The following is a 22,823-nucleotide window of genomic DNA, read 5'->3' on the forward strand; positions in this document are numbered from 1 at the left end:
AAAAAGCAGAAGCCAGAAGCAGAAAATACTTCCTACTCCCAAACAGGCCCTTAATCTGTGACTTGCAAGTTAAAAAGTTGATTAGAATTAATCAATGAATATAAAATTTTATCTGAATAAATAAATTATCAACAAAGTGTATTATTTTCCTGTTAATATAGGCTATAGCCATGCAGAATGTGAATCCAAAAGTTGCAACAATACCACAGCTTGACATGTTCTATATATTATCAACTGTTGTGCAAAATAATTTAACGAACTTGACGATATTTCTCTTCTCTCCCGAGTCCAAGTGATTTTTGAGCCTTTGAAATTCCTTCTGGTTCTGCAAAAGCAAAACGGTGGGCAATGCCAAGAACACCGAGAAACATATAAAGATTTTCTATTACATGAATATAAAGCGAATATAGAGGAAACGACAGTGGATCACAGGCAAGTAGGTAAAACAGTTCATGACTTCATGATATGTAATATGATAGGGTATAACCCGGATCCAAGCACTACATGATCCGGAGATGATCTCGGACCCAGGAGATGATCCCGGACCCCGGAGATGACCCAGACCCAAGACACGACCCTAGACTTCGGAGATGGTCCGGACCCAGGAGATGATCTCGGACTCAGACACAACCAATCCATCCCTCTCCCGGACCAGCACAGGATGAATGGAGGGCCCAGGTGATAGGGACAGAACATGAACAACTACTGTCAAGAAACGACAAGCTGACACGGGGACACGTGTAGGGATTCCAGACATACAGGTGTATGGCCAAGATTCAGGTTTCCTACCCTTAAACCCTAATCCTTGGCCTATAAATAGACCAAGGATAAGAGGTTTAAGGGTTCCTCCTCCCTTCTCTCTCTTCAGCCTCCACACTCATATTTCCCACACACATATATATTCAGCAAACACAACCACTCAAGCAACCACCATACACACACCCTCTACATTGATAGATAGCTCATTTTCCGTCCGACTACTTTCAAGCCCGCTCTTACTCTCACGCCGGAGGCGCCTCGGGGTCCAAACCCCCCTCCGGCGTTGTTTTGCAGGCACCCATCCAGCAGCTACACCGCAAGACGACGGAGCAAGGCGGAGAAAAGGCCGGAACGGGATCTGGAGTTATCATTTGGCGCTAGAAGGAGGGGTGGTGTATACTCTGTCCTGTGGTCTCGGTGCCACTGGACTCATCTCCATCAACAAGCTCCCGACAAGGGAGTCCCATTTCATCTCTGTAAGCTTCAACAAACTCCAACCTTTAAAACACCATCTCAACCATGGCTATTTTGTTGTGTGCACGTTAGCAAACCCCACACACAAGAAGTACAAAATTTGTCTCTAGTAAATTAAGCACTTTGTCTGGTAGCATCTTATTTTTCTTGGCACATAGCCATTTCAAGCATTCCCCCAAGTAGTAAGTTGACTGTCTGTCTATACTATTTGTGTCATTCTGTTACTACCCATATTGCACATATACATTTTCACCAAAAAAGCAATCATAAATTTTCAAACCGAGAATTCTCCAAGCAACCAACCCGGATATAAGCAACCAATCCGGATTCAATCATTTATTCATTACTTGAATTATTTTTTCAAGGAGAGAATTCTCCAAGCAACCAACCCGGATATAAGCAACCAATCCGGATTCAATCATTTATTTATTTATTACTTGAATTATTTTTTCAAGGAGAGAATTCTCCAAGCAACCAATCCGGATTCAAGCAACAAATCCGGATTCAATCATTTATTTATTACTTGAATTATTTTTTCAAGGAGAGAATTCTCCAAGCAACCAATCCGAATATAAGCAACCAACCCGGATTCAATCATTTATTCATTACTTGAATTATTTTTTCAAGGAGAGAATTCTCCAAGCAACCAACCCGGATATAAGCAACCAATCCGGATTCAATCATTTATTTATTACTTGAATTATTTTTTCAAGGAGAGAATTCTCCAAGCATCCAATCCGGATTCAAGCAACCAATCCGGATTCAATCATTTATTTATTACTTGAATTATTTTTTCAAGGAGAGAATTCTCCAAGCAACCAATCCGGATATAAGCAACCAACCCGGACTCAATCATTTATTCATTACTTGAATTATTTTTTTTCAAGACAAGCAACCAATCCGGATCCAGCCATTTATTTATTACTAGAAATATATTTTCAAGGCAACCAATCCGGATATAAGCAACCAATCCGGATTCAATCATTTATTCATTACTTGAACTATTTTTTCAAGGAGAGAATTCTCCAAGCAACCAATCCGGATATAAGCAACCAACCCGGACTCAATCATTTATTCATTACTTGAATTATTTTTTTTCAAGACAAGCAACCAATCCGGATCCAGCCATTTATTTATTACTAGAAATATATTTTCAAGGCAACCAATCCGGATATAAGCAACCAATCCGGATTCAATCATTTATTCATTACTTGAACTATTTTTTCAAGGAGAGAATTCTCCAAGCAACCAACCCGGATATAAGCAACCAATCCGGATTCAATCATTTATTTATTACTTGAATTATTTTTTCAAGGAGAGAATTCTCCAAGCAACCAATCCGGATATAAGCAACCAATCCGGACTCAATCATTTATTCATTACTTGAATTATTTTTTAAAGGCAAGAATTCTTCAAGCAACCAATCCGGACTCAACCATTTATGTACTACTTGAAATATTTTTTTTTCAAGCCAAGCAACCGATCCAGAGTATAATACTATATTGTACTTACAATTACCATTCTACAAGTGACCAATACCGGACCCAGCTATCCACCTAAGGCAAAGATTTATTCAACAGCCAAATCGGGTTACTTCTCAATTATTACTTGGAAAAATACTCCAAGGCAAGAGGAGCAGGAGAAAAGAGGTCTAGCATGATCCGGACTCGCTTCACACATCTAAGGCGCAAAAACTCTTTCAAAAGAGATTGGATAACCTGGACCCTGCATTATCACTACCAACCTGCCAAGCTATCCAGATCATATGACAAAAAAGAAAAACAAAATACAAGCCCGAACCGGAAACACAATAGCTGTAATCAAACAAAAACAGCAATCAAGAAAGCAAACAACAACTAATGAAGCAAAAGGTCATCAAGATTACGCCCAAGTAACAGATCCAGTCCGGAACACAACTGACCCAAGCAGAAACAAGTTCAAGACTACAAAGAAAACAAGTTCAGGTTTACAAAAGAGAGAATGCGCTAAACCAAGACAAAGCAAAAGATAGAACCATCCGGCGGTCTAATCCTGAACGACAAGATGATCCAGACCGACATCTTGGTCCAACTCCTTGGGAAGAAAGCTAGGAGCAGGCCCATCAAATGGTTCCGGCTCCCCAAGACCCTTTTCGAGGTCCTCCTTAGCCTTGACATATAAGCCACAAAAGCTATCGAAGCATGCCTCTGGGTCAGACTTGATATGCCTCTCAGCAACAGTCCAACAACGTAAAATCTCAGCCGCCCCAGCATCGGCCAAGGCACGGTCATACTCCTCAGACTCCTTGAACTCAGAAATCACCACGGTAGGCTCCTTCCTCTCAGCAAGCTGCCGCTTCAGACTCTCGATCTCGGTCTCAAACTCGGAAACCCGAGTCTCAGCTGCCTTCAACTTCTCTCCCAAATCGTCAACTGAGGACTTGGCCAATTTCAGATTCGTGTCCAAAGTTGTGATCCGGACATCCTTGTCGTCCGAAGCCGCCTTCTCCTCCCTCAGTTGGTTTGAGCTCAAGGCAACCATCCCAGCAATTGCAATGCCCATCTGAAAAATTCAAATTGCACATTTCAGCAACAAAACAGAAGAGAATAGTTAAACAACTAAAGTTGATACACTCACCTGACCCCAAACCGCAACAGCTTTCCTGTACATTCCCACCGTTCCGGATTCCCCCATCTCAGTCCAGTCCGAATCCGAAGGCATCTCAGACATGATCTTCACCACCTCTTTCATAGAATGGTCCCCAACCCGGAGACCATCCTCCTCATCATCCAAGTCCAACTCCTCCATGATTTATTTCCCACGACCAGAAGTAGAACCCTTGGACACATGCTTCTTCTCCGGCTTCTTTCCCTTCTTGTCAACTTTCTTGGCCGGCTCCGGGCCGCCCATCTCCACATCAACGATTGCAACTGTCCCCAGATTCACCCTCGGCGTACTAGACTCAGACCCCGTCTCACGGGCAGAAGACCTAGATCGCGCAACCAATCCAGACTTCTTCTTTGTCATGTGGGAGGAACCCAAGTTTTTTAAAGCTACAGCCAATGTACCGGAAGACATCCTCCAAAGCCTTCTACGAAAATAAGGCAAGCCTGAAACAAAAAACAAGAAAAATCAGAAATCATGGACAGAGCATTCCCAGACATGTATAAGAAGACCAGAAAAGAAACAACTACAACTACAACCACAACTACAAATGCAAGAGAAAAGTATAAAGAAGCAACCACATAAGAAGAATAGACACAAAACAACTACAAACTCGGACTTACACCCCCACTTATGTAACTTGAGATGCTGCATGAAAGTATCCCGGGTGAACTGTTGCCCAAAGAAATTGCAGAAATCAAAGACCTGTTGCAAAGCATCGCCTCTTAAAATGGGTGGAAAGAAATCCGTCTCTACCCCCCTCAGTCGCAATATAAGGCATAAACCCCAGATCAAGACCCTTCAAAAGAATTATCTCGTGATTCCAATGCTTCAACGAAGAAAGCATAATCATCGGTCTCGCAAGACCCGGACCGTACCCACACACCTTAGCCCGGAATCTCACCTCATACAAAGGTTCCTGGGTGGACTTAACTAGGAGAAAGACCTGGTTAAACAACTTAAAGGTAGGCTGAATCTTCATCTTGTTACAGGTGGCTAAGAACCAAGTCATCCACATGATTCCATTCGGGGTTATCTGCATTGGTGAACACTTATACACATATTTACACAAATGTTTGAAGAAGAGGTGCCACCGGGGATTCCACCCAGACCTAAGATGTTCCAACCAAACAGGAACGAACCCATCGGCTGGTTTATGATAAATTCTTTCCCCCGGTTCAGGCCACCTCCACTCTATCTCCGAACCTAGCTGGAAAGCAGACCTCACCACGGTGTCCATCTCTTCCTTGGGCAAGGAAGTGAGACTCTCCTTCAGAGGATAGGGGTCCCGGGCCATAGCAAACTCTGCAAACCTAGAATCAACGTCCTCCTTATCATAAGGACCAGGACCCCCATCCGGATGCCTATCACGATACAGCCTACTCAAATCCCGAAAGTATCGGGTGTCGGGAACATCCGGAGCCTTCTTCACAAAGTGATAATTACTATTTGTCCAACAACCATCCGGAGTGAACAACACCTGTCTATTCGAAACCTCCTTCACAGAAAATCTCTTTGACAAAACAGCAGCCCGGGGCATGGTGGGAGGACTCGGATCACCCCCTCTTAGCTGACTCCTTGGTCCGGACCATACACCTACATATAATAATCTGAGGTCAGTTTTATACATGAAGAACTCTCTGCAAGAAACTAGCTTATTCCTACTTGGTTTCTACATTGCTTTTATTATGGTCCGGACCTCCAGCCTAGACCTATATGTTAAACTTCCTATCTAGCAAAAATACACAACCTAAACCAAAATAAAAGCCACGACCTCACAGCCCCAACCCGGACTCCAGTGAACAATCCCGGACTTCGGGACATCATATATGACCCACAAACACAATATTTAAACCTAAAACAAAAAAATGCCTACACACATACAACCAAAAACAACGCTACCAAAACATTTGCCAAAAACCTTGGGGTCCACGAATCAATACAAAACAAACAGAAGCACACAAAGACCCAGCAATTCAAAGAACATATATACATTCAAACAAAGAATGCTGACTCGGACAAAAGACAATGACAACTCGAAACTCAAACACAAAATTCAGTTAAGACCCAACGAGGCAAACTGACCAGGTGACGACTCGATTGCTTTGCTTCGAGTGAAACCAGTCCAAAACAACTCAATAAATCGGCAATACACGAACTCATACAACAAGCAATCAACTCGAGACACAAAACAACAGACACGGCCAAACAACTCGGCAAAAAGAAACTACATCCCAGACTCAGTTTCATCAAACCGATCCGGACTCACCTCCCGGTCCCGGACTCCCGACAATAAACAAAGACAAACTCATCAAACAAAGCAAGTCACCTGACACCAACAAATCGAACAAAACAAAAAACCGAGAGCAGAGCTCTCTGTCCCCAAAACCCAGAACTACATACTCCTGAACTCAAAACCCAAACAACCACAAATCCCACTCAGCCTCATCAAAACAATCCGGACTCACCTCCCGGTCCCGGACTCCCGACAATAAACCCAGACTCAAGTAAACCTCGACAAAAGGCTGCGGCTTCATCACAACTCGAAAACAAACCAGACTCAAGAAAGCAAGTCGCGACTGGAATTATGTATTAACAAAACTCAGCAGACAAACTCGGACTAGACTCTTGCACGACTCGGTGACACATCAAAAACCCAGCAACTCAAAAACAAACCAGACTCGGGTACTAACTTGCCGAGTCGACTCAGAGCAGACTCGACAGAGTTCAAAAACACAGCAAACGATGACAGCTCACTACAACTCGGCACCTCGACTCGGACTAAAATCGCAGCAACAACAAAATTTCAAGCAAAACAAAGCACAACGGGCTCAGACTCACAGCAAACAACGACAACACAAAGACAGTGACTCAGCATGACTCGGCGAGTCAACTCGGGACAGACTCATCACATTACATACAAACACATACGGAGACCCACCAGCCTTGAAAAAATAACGCCGACAAAATAAATTTACTGTGAAAAGAAGAAGAAAAAACGAAGTTTACCTACGGGGCGTGGACTTCGTGGAAACGCAGATGCGGGTCGAGGTGAAGAGCTCCGCCAATATTCAAAGAATCGCTCGCTCAAGTAAAAAGCTTTTGCTGAAAGATAAAAATAAAAAGTGGAAGTGAGGGTTTTTACAATCCTTTGTTACCAGAGCCACGTGTTGAGGATCCACTGGCTAGCAAAGAAAAACTAACAGCTGTAAAATATCATTTTCAAAGCCAAGAGGAAAGCAATAAACCTTCCCACCGCCCGCTTGTCAAAAACACCCCAAATCACAATAATAAACCCAGACTCCACTTTTAGTCCCGGACGCGTGAAGGGCCCACGGTTCGGGAGTTAATCCTAACTCAACACCTCACCCCGAGCCCATGGCCACATATATGTTATGGGTCCGGACCAACCGACAAGAAGAAAGAAAATAAAAGTGCAGCAGTTTGATAAAGTTGAAATTCCGAAGAAAATTGAAGGAAAATACGAGTTATTTCAATAACCGTCACCTAGCAAGCCCACAAGCGGAAGGCCCAATCTGATTTGAATATAGGCCCAGAAGTCACAAATCCAATTCTTGGACTCACTCATTCACATCGAGACCGAACCATGGTGGTGAACCCGGACCCCTTCTTTGACTCCGGATCCCGACGCTTGATATGTAAACAAGCCATGAAACAGACCAACTTTCCAACATCAACCAGGACTACACGATAATCCGGACAGAGGAAAGCAACAAAGCACAAGACGTTTCCACCTTACGCACATCCCAAGTAATAATAAGCCCGAACTCAATTTTCGGTCCCGGACCCCTTTAGGCAATTAGAAAGAAAAGGATGCTCCAAGCCAACAATGAATCCGGACCTCCTTTCTGACTCCGGACTAGGAGCCAAGGACCTGTTGGGAGTCCGGACTCATTCCCTCATACCGGACCCGCAACGATCAGAATTTCCGAGAAAATATGAAAATATATGTGTACATCTCATGTTTCAAAAGGTTGGCGCTCCAAGCCAGCAAAAACAAAAACAATCAACCCCGACCTTGTTTGTGGTCCCGGACTCCAGCGCTCGTTTTGTAAGAAATATAGCCCGAGTCAGACTTGTCTGAAGCAAGAAGCAAAAAAACAACATAAACTCCCGCCCCCAGACCAGACCACAACGATGCTTCGAAAAAATTCGGACATCTCAGGGGATTATCAAATTGACCAGGACTACGCCAACAACAAAAACCCTCCCCTAATCCAGGTCCATCAAGCCTCAGAATCAAGAACAAAAAACACACGCAGGGGGGCAAAAGAAAAACTTCACCCTCTCCGCAATCAGCCCGGACCGAACACAACACTCTACTCCCTCACACAGAAAATCTGTATAAGGGAGTGGGGGGCAAATGATAGGGTATAACCCGGATCCAAGCACTACATGATCCGGAGATGATCTCGGACCCAGGAGATGATCCCGGACCCCGGAGATGACCCAGACCCAAGACACGACCCTAGACTTCGGAGATGGTCCGGACCCAGGAGATGATCTCGGACTCAGACACAACCAATCCATCCCTCTCCCGGACCAGCACAGGATGAATGGAGGGCCCAGGTGATAGGGACAGAACATGAACAACTACTGTCAAGAAACGACAAGCTGACACGGGGACACGTGTAGGGATTCCAGACATACAGGTGTATGGCCAAGATTCAGGTTTCCTACCCTTAAACCCTAATCCTTGGCCTATAAATAGACCAAGGATAAGAGGTTTAAGGGTTCCTCCTCCCTTCTCTCTCTTCAGCCTCCACACTCATATTTCCCACACACATATATATTCAGCAAACACAACCACTCAAGCAACCACCATACACACACCCTCTACATTGATAGATAGCTCATTTTCCGTCCGACTACTTTCAAGCCCGCTCTTACTCTCACGCCGGAGGCGCCTCGGGGTCCAAACCCCCCTCCGGCGTTGTTTTGCAGGCACCCATCCAGCAGCTACACCGCAAGACGACGGAGCAAGGCGGAGAAAAGGCCGGAACGGGATCTGGAGTTATCATAATATACTGACTGAGGCTAGACATGGCAAAAGCTCGGTCTCTAAATACTGGTTCTCCAGCTTTGTGGTAAATTTGAAATTTTCAATATTTTTGGCTTGAAAGGTAGTGTAGAGTGCACAAATATATGTCCGTCCAACATGAATTAAAAGAAATCACAATATACAAACTATCAAAGAATGAAGAGAAAAATGTTCATTTTACCAATATTCCTCCATGTTCTACCCAATCAATTATAATACTTTTTTGTATTGCCTGCTTAAATTACTACAAGAAGTGTGGCTAGAAAAAGGAATAATGATAGGTAGATTTTAACTGTCATGAACGAGTTAGCGATGCATTTATCAGATCTGAGTTACAGGAAATACAGTAGGAACACGGTAAGGATATACGTTACCAGAAAATTGTGTGAAGATACGCCTAAAGAAACTCAAGTTGCGAGCAACATTTTCTGCCATTGGAGGAGGAAGAGGTTTAACAAGCGTCTCAATACTGAATACATTTTGAAGAAACTGCATTTGGACACACAAAAATACTTTCTTTTAGACCAATTGAACATCACATAATTGACACTCCTCTGAGGAGAAATTATAAAACAAATTCAAAATGTAAAGCAATAACCGATAATCTGATGCAACAGAATGAATTATTAAAAATATATAATACAGAAAGATAAATCAGAACAGAGTATTCAGAACTTAGTGTTTAACCTTTCAAAGGTCCTTAGAACTTAAGATTTGACAAAATTGTAAAACAGGAAAATGTAGGATATTATACGTCATAAAGAAATAAAATTCCATTTCCTCAACAAAGTTTCATCTTAAACCAGTAAAACAAAAATGCTATTACTGTCAAAGAAATATAGTAAACTCTAACAGACCACAATATGATGAAGAACCAAACTTTATGGCTTATGCTATGCCTAGTTTTTTCCTTAAAAGATTGAAATAATTAAGGATATGGTTTTACAATCAACAGCTCATACATGGACTTACGTAGTACTATCTTTTAATTCTTTTTTTTTTTGAATAAATATCTTTTAATTCTTCTTTGAGAGTTGATAGTATTAATAGTATATTGTAGAATGAAATTCTACTACTTGAAATTTACAGAAAATATATTCATGATTAACATTATCAACTAAACACTAGGATGCTATAATCTGTCATTTGGCTCCTTCATTTTGGAGTTCGGAGAGTGTTACACAACTGCTGGAACAACTGATGAAGGCGAAGATTCACATAGGTATATAAAACTCATACAAAAAAATATTAGCAAAGTGCTTCTATCTTTGAAATGACAAACATATATTTCAAAATTTGAAATAACAACTGGAATCAAGTAGTTTGAAATGTATCATTTCAAAAGAATTTCACGTTCCCGATCACTATCCAATTTTAATTTCATTACTAAGGTTACTTTAGCCAAGGATGGTCATGTTGGGCTCCAGGTTAAAAGCATGTTAAGAGACAAACATATCATTCAAATTACCTGGACGTCTTTATAGAAGAACCTTTTCTTTTTGGATATGCCTTTGCCTCAAAATGATCATATCATATTGTTGGCACGGAGACAAGTCCCCTGAGTTGTTATAACACTTGTACAGTTATGGCTTACTTGGATGTTATGGCTAACTTAGACTATAGAAGAGATAATAACAATAATATATATAGGCCACAAAATGTGCCTGGGTTAAGGAAGCTCCTCATGCATATGTGTTTAGATAATCCCTGTAGTTTATTTGTTCACTGGGTTTTGGGCCAGAGAACCAAATTGCTTAGGAACATAATCTTGTAGTATACACTAATGGACTAACAACTCTCCACGAGCAGCCTCATTATATGGACACTAGGACAATTGTTGTATATGACATAAAGAGTAAAGGAATGACACAACAATGCCTTTGACATCAGGCAGGGCTAAGGACTAGAACAAGAAAATCAGATAGTTGTTTAGTAATTTTTTTATATTTGCATATTATGAATTATAATATAAAAAAATATAATATATTTGATGAGGTTTCGTAGTAAAATCTATGACTGCTTCCAGGAAAAGCGGAAAATCAGCTTTTTGCAAAAACATGGGAAGACCTGTTTTTCCTAAAAGCAGCTCTTAAGCTGTTCATAAAAGCTGTTTTAAAATTTACCTAAATAGTTTTCACCTTGTTTTCAACAAAAAACTGTTGTTACCGTCTCTAGCAACAATGCCAAACAGTACCCAGACAATACAAATGATTCTGAAAAATTCTCAACACTATTTGATTTAATCAAATCAATCACTTCATTCAACTCTAACAATACTCTGTCAGTTCTGCGGGACTCTAATACTTCTTCTGCAATATTATTGTGATGGGAAAATAGAGGGTAGCCAAATTTTCAACCAAAAAAGAGTTAAGTTGTGCATTGATAAATTTTGAGTGTGCATATATCAAACGCTCTAAGAAAAAGAGTACATGATAACTTTCGAGTTTTAACATGTATTTGATTACTGTATCTTTCATGAAACAACTCATTCCCTGCAGTCTGCATGCATCCTACGTATGTTTAATTTGGTAATCATCAAAACCACAAAGTAAAAACGTTAAAGAATTAGCCCGAAACCTGGTAATTGCGGCGGAAGGCGTAACTAAGTTGAGAGTCGAATCGAGTTAAAGAAACATCATTATTCTTGGTATTATTGTGATGGAGATGCATAGTTGAACCTGACTCGTCTGATGTAACAAGCAGCTTCAGTTCATTACATGCGTCTTCTTCCATATCACCTCTCCATGGCACTGAAGATTGAAATTCTCTTTTCGGCTTCCCCATGACTCGTGCCCAACAACACTTGTATCTCTACGTAGGTTTATGTCAGTTTCGAGTGTATTCAACTGTGATTTTAAAGCATTTTTTTTGTCGTTGCTTAGCATTATATATGGACCAATAGTTGTGTAGCATACCTAGAAAATTTCGGACTGTGCAAGGCGTTTATTACTGTGTATTAAATTGGAAAAAATATGTGTAAATTATTTTTTTAATAATTAATGTCTATGTTAATCGACCTCTACATGTTAACTTCAGTTTTATTTTTTGAAATATATTAATCGACCTCTGTATGTTTTAGATGATTCTCCAATCATTTAATTGATAAAAATGAAAATTATTAAAAATAAAAATTATTATTTTTTAGTTTCGGGTATATTGGAAACAAATTTCAGAACTACCTTACTCAAAATATCAAAATAAAATGTACCTACTTTTTTAGTATCAAAAGTATTGGACCCAAAACCCTAATATTCTCTCTATTCTTGAAGTAGCCGTCTGCATCATCGGAGGGGTTCCATCGGTTTTCACCGATGGAGAGCCCCAAATCTTTTATTTGTTTCATCTTAATTGTTTCTTTCAACAATCTTCCTCGTTGAGGAAGGATTTATCTCATTTGGTTTGTTTATAGATCTGCATCATCGGAGCTTCCGATTTACTTTTTTATTCGATTCAAGCGGAGCTTATCGGATATGAGAGTTAATCGTTATTCTTGTGTTTTCGACTGTTAGATCTAAGTATTTTTATTTTTGTTTGTTTTCAGTTTGCTTTTATTTCGATTTGTGATTTGTATTTTCAGGTTGTTTTCCTTCCTTGGTGAGAGCTTTGTTTTTTGCTTCTTAATTGTAAGCGGGGTCTTGATTTGGTGATGAAAGTTTGTATGGAATCGCAGTTCTGTCGATAGCTCAAACGATAGTTCTATCAGGACATGATGAAGAGGGTGAGCCGGTCATGAAAGTTTGATAAGCCGGTCTTTTCTCAAATCAACCCTATAAATTGAGGTTAGACTATTTTTTGTGCCTATTTATCTTCTCTGTCTAATACAATAATGTGTTAAACTATGCTAGATGTTTTGTATAATGATTAGAGATGATTGGTTGATAAGAGTAAGAGTTTGTCGGTTGGGGGAGTCGACAAATCCAAATACAGGAGAAGAATATAGTCTTGACATTATATTGATGGATGAAAGTCAATAAATTAACTGTTAATGATACATATTTGTTAATTATTCTTTTATAATATTTTTTTTCTCCATCGGACATGTTTGTTATTGTTAATTTTTATATGGTTTACTTTGCATAGAGGAAAATATTATTCGTGCAACACTTCCGCAATATCTATTTGCTCGGTTCAAGAACCTTTTAAGTGAAGACTATATATACAATATTAAAAAAATAAAGGTTATTGCAAGTAAGGGTAGTTACATGCCCTTATCTCATGGATTTAAATTGATGTTTTTCCGGACAACCAATCCGAAGAAATTGGAGTAAGGAGTCACTAATATACATGTGCATGGATTGGAGTTCATACGTCCCGACATGATTAATGTTCGTACAATTAGAACATAATGTTTATCCATATTAAAACTAGCGATGCTTTCAGATTTGCATCTCAATACAGTAAAAACTCTATAAATTAATAATGTCAGGACCGGGGAAATTTATTAATTTAGAGAGTTATTAATTTATCAATAAATTAATAATTATTAATTTAAAGAGTTTTTAACTGATTATACCGTACATACCAAATTAAAAAGCATACTGTATATAAATTAATATACTAAACGAAAAGGCAAATTAGTCTATGCCTTTTAGACTTACATTGCAACTAACTTTGGAATTCAATATAAATTAGTTTCTACCATGTTCATATGTATTGGAGATTATTAGGCAAATTAGTCTATGCTTTTTAGACTTACATTGCAACTAACTTTGGAATTCAATATAAATTAGTTTCTACCATGTTCATATGTATTGGAGATCAATAATGATTTTCTTTTAGACTTACATTGCAACGAACTTTGGAATTCAATATAAATTAGTTTCTACCATGTTCATATGTATTGGAGATCAATAATGATTTTTAAAGTACCGTACAACAAATGTAAACAAAAGAAATAAAAATGTTGTTCATTACTCTATCCGTCCCAGTAGGTTGTATACATTTGGTGTGGACACGGAGACCAAGAAAAAATGTAAAAAATGAGTAAAGTTAGATGAAAAATAGGTAAAGTGCCGGGACCCATTTATATTTAATTATAGATGTGTGATAGTGGGGGAAAGTAGTGGGTGTAATAGTGTTTATATTGTTATAAAATGAAGATAGTGGAAGAAAGTAGTTGGTGTAATAGTGTTTTACATTATTAAAAGTTGTTATTTTAGGAATGTATAGAATTGATGAGACGTCCCAAAGAGGAAACTGTATAGAAATGACCGGGACGGAGGGAGTATATTCTTGAACAAGTTTGATATATATAAATTACATGAATATGTTATAGTATTCAAACCATATCTCACAGGATGGCTTCTCATCTAAACGGTGTTGCGAAATCTAAAAGGAAAACAGACAACTATTATCAAATTTCAATAGAGTGTAATATATTTTTTTCAGTTTCTATGAATTATTAATTTATGATTTTCTTGGGACCGAAAAATATAAAGGGATCTCTCAAAAAATTATTATCTTATTATTTTATCGAGTTTTTTAATTTTTTACATTGACCCAAGTCGGGACCGAATAAATTTATTATTTTAGAGAGTTTATTAATTTACCGAGTATTAATTTAAAGAGTTTCTACTGTATCTTTTAGACTTGTATGCACCTATGTTTTACAAGTTTACTATCTGTTTTATTGGCTAGTCAATGTATATGGCTAAATGTCATCAATCACATCTGTTAAAGAACCATATAATTTTTACATGCAGGATGTGATGTATGTCTAAGAAGTAGTGTTTGGAAAAGTTAATGACAATGTTAGTGAGGAACATGATTACTTTTCAAAAAAAATACAACTAAAATTAAGATCCGTTCGTGCATTAATTGTTAATTACACGTAGACATAAGTTATTTTCTTTTTTTCACTCATGAATTATAGTTCAATTTTGCAATTTTATATAGAGTTAATTGCAATTGGCACCCCTTTGGTTTCAGCATATTGCACATTGCACTTAATAGTTTTGGAAAATACACTTTGCAGCCCCAGACTTTTAACCTGTAGACATTTTGCACCCTTTCCGTTAATTTCTGCCGTTACCGTTAACTTTTGCAGGGCATTTTGGGAAATTTAATTATATCTAATTAAAATCAGATCTTTATTTAAATTTTTTGACCATCTAAATGATATGTTTTGGAAAAACTTAAAGAACGAAAGTTGTAGAGATAAAAAGATCTTCTTATAATTATAAGGTTTAAAATTTTCGTAATTCTTTTTATAATTATTCTATAAAAATTCAAAAATTAGCAATCTTGTAAAAATAAACAATCGTTTTTAAATAATTATTTAAATTTTGAACCTTATTGTTCTAAAAAGATCTTTTTATTCTATACAACTTTAGTTCTTTAAGTTTCTCCGAAAAATATCGTTTAGATGGTCGGAAAATTTAGATAAAGATCTAATTTTAATTGAATATGATTAAATTTCCCAAAATGCCCCTGCAAAAGTTAATGGTTAACGGCAGAAATTAACAGAAAGGGTGCAAAGTGTCTACAAGTTAAAAGTCTGGGGCTGCAAAGTGTATTTTCCAAAACTATTAGGTGAAATGTGCAATATGCTGAAACCAAAGGGGTGCCAATTGCAATCAACTCTTTTATATATTAATACTGGTATTGCGTCGAGATGTCTATAATATAAAATTTATTTTATTATACAAATATTGATTTTGAATCATCAATATATAAATTTTTATAGGCTGCCGTAAATTTATTTTATTCTATAAATATTAATTTTAAATCATCATTATAATTTTAATGGGTCTCCGCAACGCGCGGCTTCTTAACTGGTTTTATGAATAAAGTACATCTTAAGAATATTTAGTGGATGTTTGGGTGGAGCTTTTAAGCACTGCTTCTGGAGTTATAAGTTAGAAGCACTTATTCGTGCTGTTTGTGTAAAAAGTCGAGAAATACCTATAAAAAACTAAAAAAATCTTAATTTTTGTTTCATGACTTCTACCTTTTTCCCCAAACACTTTAATCACTTATAAGTCTTAACTAACTACTAAATTGTACTTCACTTTTTTAATTTTAAGCTAGCTCACCCGAACGGCCCACATTAAGGGGCCGTTTGGGTTAACTTAAAAGAAGTGACTTCTTGCTTATAATAAAGAAGTGGAGTGGAAGTGAGAAGTAAATAAGTTAATAAAATGTTTGGAAAAAAAGGAGAAGTTGTGAGAGATAAGCTAGCATTCTCAGCTTCTTAAAAGTACTTCTAATTTTTTACACAAACGGTTCAAAAAAAGCAGAAACCAGAAAGCAGAAACCAGAAACCAGAAGCCAGAAGCCGTTTTTGATTCTGAAAAACAAACACCACTTATCCGATATAAGATACTCCCTCCGTCCCACCAGATTCTTTACAGTTTCCTTATTTGGCTGTCCCACCCATTTCTTTACATTACAAAACTTTCCTAAAATAGTTAATGGGTCCCACTACTTTCCCACTTTTTCTTCCTTTTCACACTACTTTTACTCCACTATCTCTCTTTTATATATTAAAAATCAGTGGGTCCCACCACTCCACCCACTTTTCTTTCTCTTTTCTACTACTTTATACATATTTCTTAACCTCCGTGCCCAAACCCAATGTAAAGAATTGGGTGGGACGGAGGGAGTACGTTATTTTCCCATGAACATTAGAGCAGTGAATTGATTATTATTTATACGGACTGAAAAGGATAAACTAATTTAGTAAAATCATCTACTGAAATGACACTTGGCTTCAAAGGATATGTGGTACTGCGCAAAGCCACATGGAGCAGGTGCAAAAGCAATCATATCACATGTCACACCATATAATCCAGAGACCGTAGCTTTCTATCACCGACACAAACTCTAATTCTACTTAACCGACAGCAATCTACTTACTGTCATCCCGTATCACAAATATCTCACTCTTCGGAAATTCCCTGCTCCAGCCTCCAGCAAATAATCTTTGTGCACTAAAAACATTAAATTCTCCTCTAAAAAATAAAATTTTATAAAATAAATGTAATAGAAATGATATGGTTAAAGTATTTATATTTTAATTTTGTTAAAATTTCGCTGATGTTATGGTATTGATAATATTTATTGAATCTAAAAAAAATTATAAAAAAATTATGCATATGGATAAAGTACTGGACACGCATTCAATTTTTTTTTGTAAATTGTAGTTTCATAAAGTATGTTAATATTTTTTCTTCCGAAAATCTAATTTTAAATTTTTCTAAAAAAATATTTTATTTTTTATAAAATTGTACTTTATATACACTTTAAATATATGCCGAATAGTAAAAAAATTATAAAATAATAATAACAACATATTACTTTTAATATAAAACACACCATTATAACTAGTCTCATTTACAAATTCAACAAATTTTATATTATTTTAGCCATAACATTGAAAATACTCTAAATAATTGTAATTTATACAATATAAATTAATGTTTATGTTTTTTAATTTTCATTATGTATTTAAGCTTGATTTCAGCAAGATACCGCTCATTTGTAATATACTAGTCCGCAGCAAGAAATATATCCAGTTTCCGTAAATTAAATAGAACGGTACGTAATCCTTCCATCCCAATTAACATAATCATCACAAATATTTTACGATAAACATTAAAAATGTGTATTCGAATGAATAATTTGATAGACTTGTATGAGCTGTAATAACTTTTTAATGTAATTATTTTTGAGAACATTATAAAAAATTGGGTTAATGCTCTATTTGATTATTGTACAAGACCAAAACTTTCATTCGGCCTACCGAGTCAAAAAAATTTGCATTTAAATAATAAAGAATCTGAAAATTTCAAAATAATTATTTTGAATTTCTAACAAAAATTGACGGAATAGTTATTTTGAAAATTTTGAATGTTATAATTAATTGATTAAATTTTTTTTTGATTTAATAGATCAACTGAAAATTTTGGTCAAGTACTGACCAAATAGAGAATAAATCCACAAAAAATAGGTGCAAATTATTCATGAAGCTTGTGTGCTTCAAATGTAATTATTTACGAAGAAAGTCGCATAATTCATTTTCACAGCCTAATACCTGACCCCGAGAGAATATTAATACATGGTCACATGAGGATGTTCCTTCTACTGTACGGTGACATTTATGCCGAGATCACTACTTTGACATTCTCTTATATTTTTCTCTTTGTACAAAACTGCCCTCAAAATAATATTATATTATCGAATTTTTTATGGTGTGCCATGACACACAATAATCACTAATTCTCATGATATACTATTTTTTGATTAGTGAATGGATATAAGTGTTGATGGCCCCCTGCATTTAGACAAATTCCACCAATGAAAAGAAATCATTTTCATAAGAGTTCGTGCTTATTGCGTGCCCTTGAGCATACATTAGAAAAACCGTTATATTATTTTTTACAATAACTATATATATAAACTTGTTTCTACCCAAATGATAAGCTCCAAACTTTTGACAATATCTCAGTTTCTAAATTTTCGTGCTACTAGCACAATGATTTATAATATATATTATTTCTTATATATATAAATTTTAAATTTATTTTGAAATAAATTTATGTTAAAATAATATATGCAAATTTGAGTTAAATAGATACACATGTGTGGATTGTTATTTATTAGTTGTGTTGAATATATATTTTTATTTAATATATTAAATAGGTTTTTAATAATTAAATATGTCGAAGGGTTAATTAAAAATTGATTTTTGAAGATATGTTTAGTGAAAAAAGTTAAACAAGTTTAAATAAAAAATTTCACCAAAAACTTTTTTAAATAAGGTCAATCGATAATCGTAGGCCAAGTGATGAGCCACCAAATTTTAATGTTTCCAGATTTTTAATAGTATACTATACAGCATGAAACCAGCACATACTATTTATATATAGATATAGATTCATTATACTGCATAACTTAATTCATAATGAGTACCTTCCTATAATTATTGACCAATAAGTGCAGTGAGTTATTAAACATCTTTAGTGACATATCATCAGATTATAAAAGTCGAAAGGTGATAATGGGGCCGCGTCTTTAAAAATCAGAGTATAAATATTCTTAAAACTTATATTTAAAATACCAGAATAATCAATTAAATACTATTCAATTACTGATTTTCACATACTTGTCAAGAGTAGGGGCAATTTGTCTAAATATAAAAGAATTTTTTTTAATAATAAACAGAGAAGTAGATTATATAAATTATAATAGAAAATGATTTATATTTATAAGATTATTTTTGCATTTGAATTATAAATTATTTTATTATTTGAATTATAAATTATTTTATTATTTGAATAATTTTACTTAAGAAAGTAGAGAAGTTATACCCATTTTGTGTTTAGAGAAGCCCGACTTCTCAATTGTCAAAGGACTCCGTCTCATTTAATTGTATATGTTTTTTCCCCACGACTTGACATGTATTTTAGAGATATGTTATTTACAGAGCAGAGTTTTTTATATTCAGAGCAGAAAAGGCAGGTAAAAACGAAATTACTCTCATATTGTTTGTTTTTTCTTTTGCTGTTATTGTGTATGTATGGGTCAGTTTTGTCTTTTCATGTTTGTTTGCTCTGGAAATTAAAATCCAACTGTGGATATAGCATTCCCGCATTTTAATACTTTTATTAAATATATTTTCAAATTTTAAACAAAAATTTAAATATTAAATTTTTATTTAAAATATAAAAATTAAAAAAATAAATCATAGAGGAGGACTTCAGTATATAACACCATCAGCCAAGTGAAAAAAAGAATGGGTATTTTAGTAATTAGATACACAAAAGATATATACCAAGCTTGAAGAGATGACTGATGGTCTGCATCTCTCAGTACCTTTTATCTTCAAAAACCAAGAGACAATCAGTCTCCTGCACATTCTCTCACAAACTCCAAAAATATGGAACAGAGTAGCAAATCATTAGGCCTGATGCTATCTTACACAACTCTTTTGTTTCTTGCATCTGTGCTTATAGGATCTGTTGAAGCCTACAAGAACTACACTGTAGGTGATTCCTTGGGCTGGTATGACACTCTTGAGAAGCCCCATGTGAATTACCAGAAATGGGTTTCTGGCAAGACTTTCAGCCTTGGAGATTTCCTCAGTACTCTCTCTATCCTTCTCTATTTATCTATCTTGTCATACAAATATGCATAAAAAGATATGGATGCTTTAATTATGTGATCACAAGTTTTGTTGAGTGTCAACTCCTTGCTTGAGTCCCAAGTGATTTTGGTAAATTACCTCTTAGCTTGGCTTTAACTTCCTGTGCTGTAAGTCTCTACACACATAAATTTTGGCATGAATCATCTATCGAATTTTTCGTGAACAACCACTGGCAGCCACTTTTTAGTTAGGGTGGATTTCTCCGATTTGATGATCACCGGCATGCACAAAAATCTCCACCAATCAAAATCTTCCATTTAAGTGGTCTGTCCATTCTCTTGATTTTTGGGTAAAAGTTTGGTGTATCCATTTAGTACATATTAGGCCAGTCATTTAGAATTAGATGGATGACTTATTTTAGTAATTAATACAACTCTCTGCTACTTTTTGTTATTAGTGATTTGTATGGCCAAATATCTTAAATTATCTAAATTTGGTGATCTCAATGAAATCTTAATGTAATACTTTTTCTGTTGTTTGGATGATAGCCTGTTGCTAATTTCCAGCAACAGATCCAGACAATATTTTTGGTACATTCTCCAGAGCATGTGATAGCTATACAGTCGGTTATACCCTCTGAAACAAAAATAAATAATTTATCTATTAAGTTTTTAAATATACCGTGTTTATTATGTTAGGAACAAAAACAATAATTTATCAGATAAAATACTGCTTTTTCATTTTAAAATTTGAAGTCAAAAGTTTCATACTTACATATTTTAATGGAAGTTTGGTGAACTAAGTGACAGGTTAACAATATCCTTGGTTCCAATACTCTGTATCCCACTGTCTTACCTAGTTGCCTTTAACAGAGATTTTGTATGCATATTATGTTTTCCATGTAACTCATGATAAAACTGAAGAAAGATTCACCGTTGATCCTAATCAAGTGACAATAAGTGTCGGTCTAACATAAAACCGACCCATAACAAGAGAAAAGCGATGGTTTTATCTATAACCGACAATCCGACATAAGAAGTGCGACGCAGAAAATCATTTTTGTATTAGTGATTGGACTCACAGCTCTAATTTGTTTCTGAACAAAAATGTTTGACTAGACCTTTAATGTTGTCAATTTTTGTGCAGTATTCAACACAGACACTAACCACTCAGTTATTCAAAGTTACAACTTCACCACCTACAAGCTTTGTGATTTTGATGATGCCTTGAGTAATGATACCTCTCAATTGTCGGCTGCTGATCCATCAGCAGCGTCGCCCAGCGCTGTCTACTTGGCTGTTCCGCTTGTCAAGGTTGGAATGACATACTTTTTCTCTAGTGATTATGATGGTGAGCAATGCAAAAATGGGCAACATTTCAAGATAAATGTGACATATGGTCAAGGATTGCCCAAGAGTTTGAAAGAACCAGCTGATGAAGCTCCAGGACCGGCTGATCCTGAATCAGGCGACGATCAACCTACTCCTGCTACATCGGTCCCTTCTAGTTTCAATAATCCCCGTGACATAAGTAGTGATGACGACGATGACAAAGATGATACTAAAGCATCAGATTCTGTGTCATTGGCAGAATTCTTGAATCTCTATGGTAGGCTACTGAATGGATTCTTTGTTTTGTTGGGAATTGTCTGTATAGTTTGATATAAACGTGAGTTCATTTTTCATAATATCATTAGTAAGAATAGAGGATGAGAAGAAGCAGAGTACCTGTATTACCATGTATAACATAGTGTGATTCTTTGTAACAACATATTTGATGGAGTATATTGAGTGTAATAAATTTGTGGCTTATGCCCGTCTCGATTGTGTTTTTTTTTAAAGCATCAACCTCTGTGCGACCTGCGTACTGAAGGGATTTTTATCTTATTCTTGCTCGAGCCGGAAGATGAAAATTATCATGTTCGGCTTCTTGACACAAGATAGATCTTTCAAAAAACAAGATTTTTTTTAAATAAGTCAATTCATTTGGGACCCTGCATATCCATTCTTTTTCCAATTTCAAAGATCAGCCATTTGTCTCATCCAATTTTAGAAGAAAAAAAGATCGAATAACCATTTTATATTTATTTTTTGAAAGAACTGTTCAAGAAAAAAGCAATCCTCTCTCTAATTACTTGTTGATTCTCAGACCTCTTCCTTGCTTATTCCATCAACTCAATTTATTCTTAACTGTGCTCGGTTTTCATTTGGATTATAGGTGTAACTAACCTGCTATTAAGGATATGGCAGAAAGAAATAATAGAATAAGAGCTCCATCTTTCTAAAACATCATCACAGTAATAAAATGGAGTTTTGCGGTTTGGTGTGAAGCTGAATTTGTGTTTTTACATGAAAAAAGGAAAAACACATTTCAATGACTCAATGGATATTTATCTGAGCACGATTGGATAGCCCAGTGGTTAAGGGTTTATCCTCTGTCGTCCCAGGTCATGGGTTCGACTCTGGCTCACCCCGAGAATATCTTCGAACAGATACTCACTTTGTAAGGCTATAAGCCATATTAGTCAAAAAATGGATATTTATCTAATGGTGTGGCTTAACAAACTTATTTTATTCATGGATATCTCATATCTGGAAGTGAATTCCATATGAATTGTAGGTTCTCCCAATAACTAAAAAATGTAGTATGCCTGAATCAATTGGGGTTCACAATGATGGAGGAACCAGATCAAAAAGGGATAAAAAAGGGATTCTAGCTAATTAATTATAGGAACATTGAACCATCTCCTTTCTGAGTGGCAGAGTCATTTTCGAGTAGTGTTCGATAAATTACGTATTA

General features: G+C 36.2%; 2 protein-coding genes and 1 long non-coding RNA gene across 3 annotated transcripts; 1 reads left to right on the forward strand and 2 right to left on the reverse strand.

The window, feature by feature from the left end:
* Nucleotides 1–50: 50 nt before the first annotated feature.
* Nucleotides 51–9,430, reverse strand: LOC108192752 (uncharacterized). The gene is made up of 2 exons (XR_010287698.1): nucleotides 9,313–9,430; nucleotides 51–325 (listed from the first exon to the last, which is right to left on the reverse strand). It is a non-coding gene; the product is annotated as an uncharacterized LOC108192752 (long non-coding RNA).
* LOC135149302 (uncharacterized) lies at nucleotides 3,259–4,036 on the reverse strand. Its single transcript, XM_064084698.1, has 2 exons — nucleotides 3,850–4,036; nucleotides 3,259–3,774 (listed from the first exon to the last, which is right to left on the reverse strand). Exons 1-2 carry the CDS (start codon nucleotides 4,018–4,020, stop codon nucleotides 3,259–3,261), a joined length of 687 nt encoding a protein of 228 aa, XP_063940768.1. The 5' UTR covers nucleotides 4,021–4,036.
* A 10,283-nt stretch (nucleotides 9,431–19,713) lies between the features above and the next one.
* Nucleotides 19,714–21,839, forward strand: LOC108192354 (early nodulin-like protein 18). Its single transcript, XM_017372182.2, has 2 exons — nucleotides 19,714–20,022; nucleotides 21,171–21,839. Exons 1-2 carry the CDS (start codon nucleotides 19,818–19,820, stop codon nucleotides 21,683–21,685), a joined length of 720 nt encoding a protein of 239 aa, XP_017227671.1. The 5' UTR covers nucleotides 19,714–19,817; the 3' UTR covers nucleotides 21,686–21,839.
* Nucleotides 21,840–22,823: the final 984 nt, after the last annotated feature.

Source organism: Daucus carota, chromosome 9, assembly GCF_001625215.2.
Source record: "Daucus carota subsp. sativus chromosome 9, DH1 v3.0, whole genome shotgun sequence".
Classification (NCBI taxonomy): Eukaryota; Viridiplantae; Streptophyta; class Magnoliopsida; order Apiales; family Apiaceae; genus Daucus; species Daucus carota.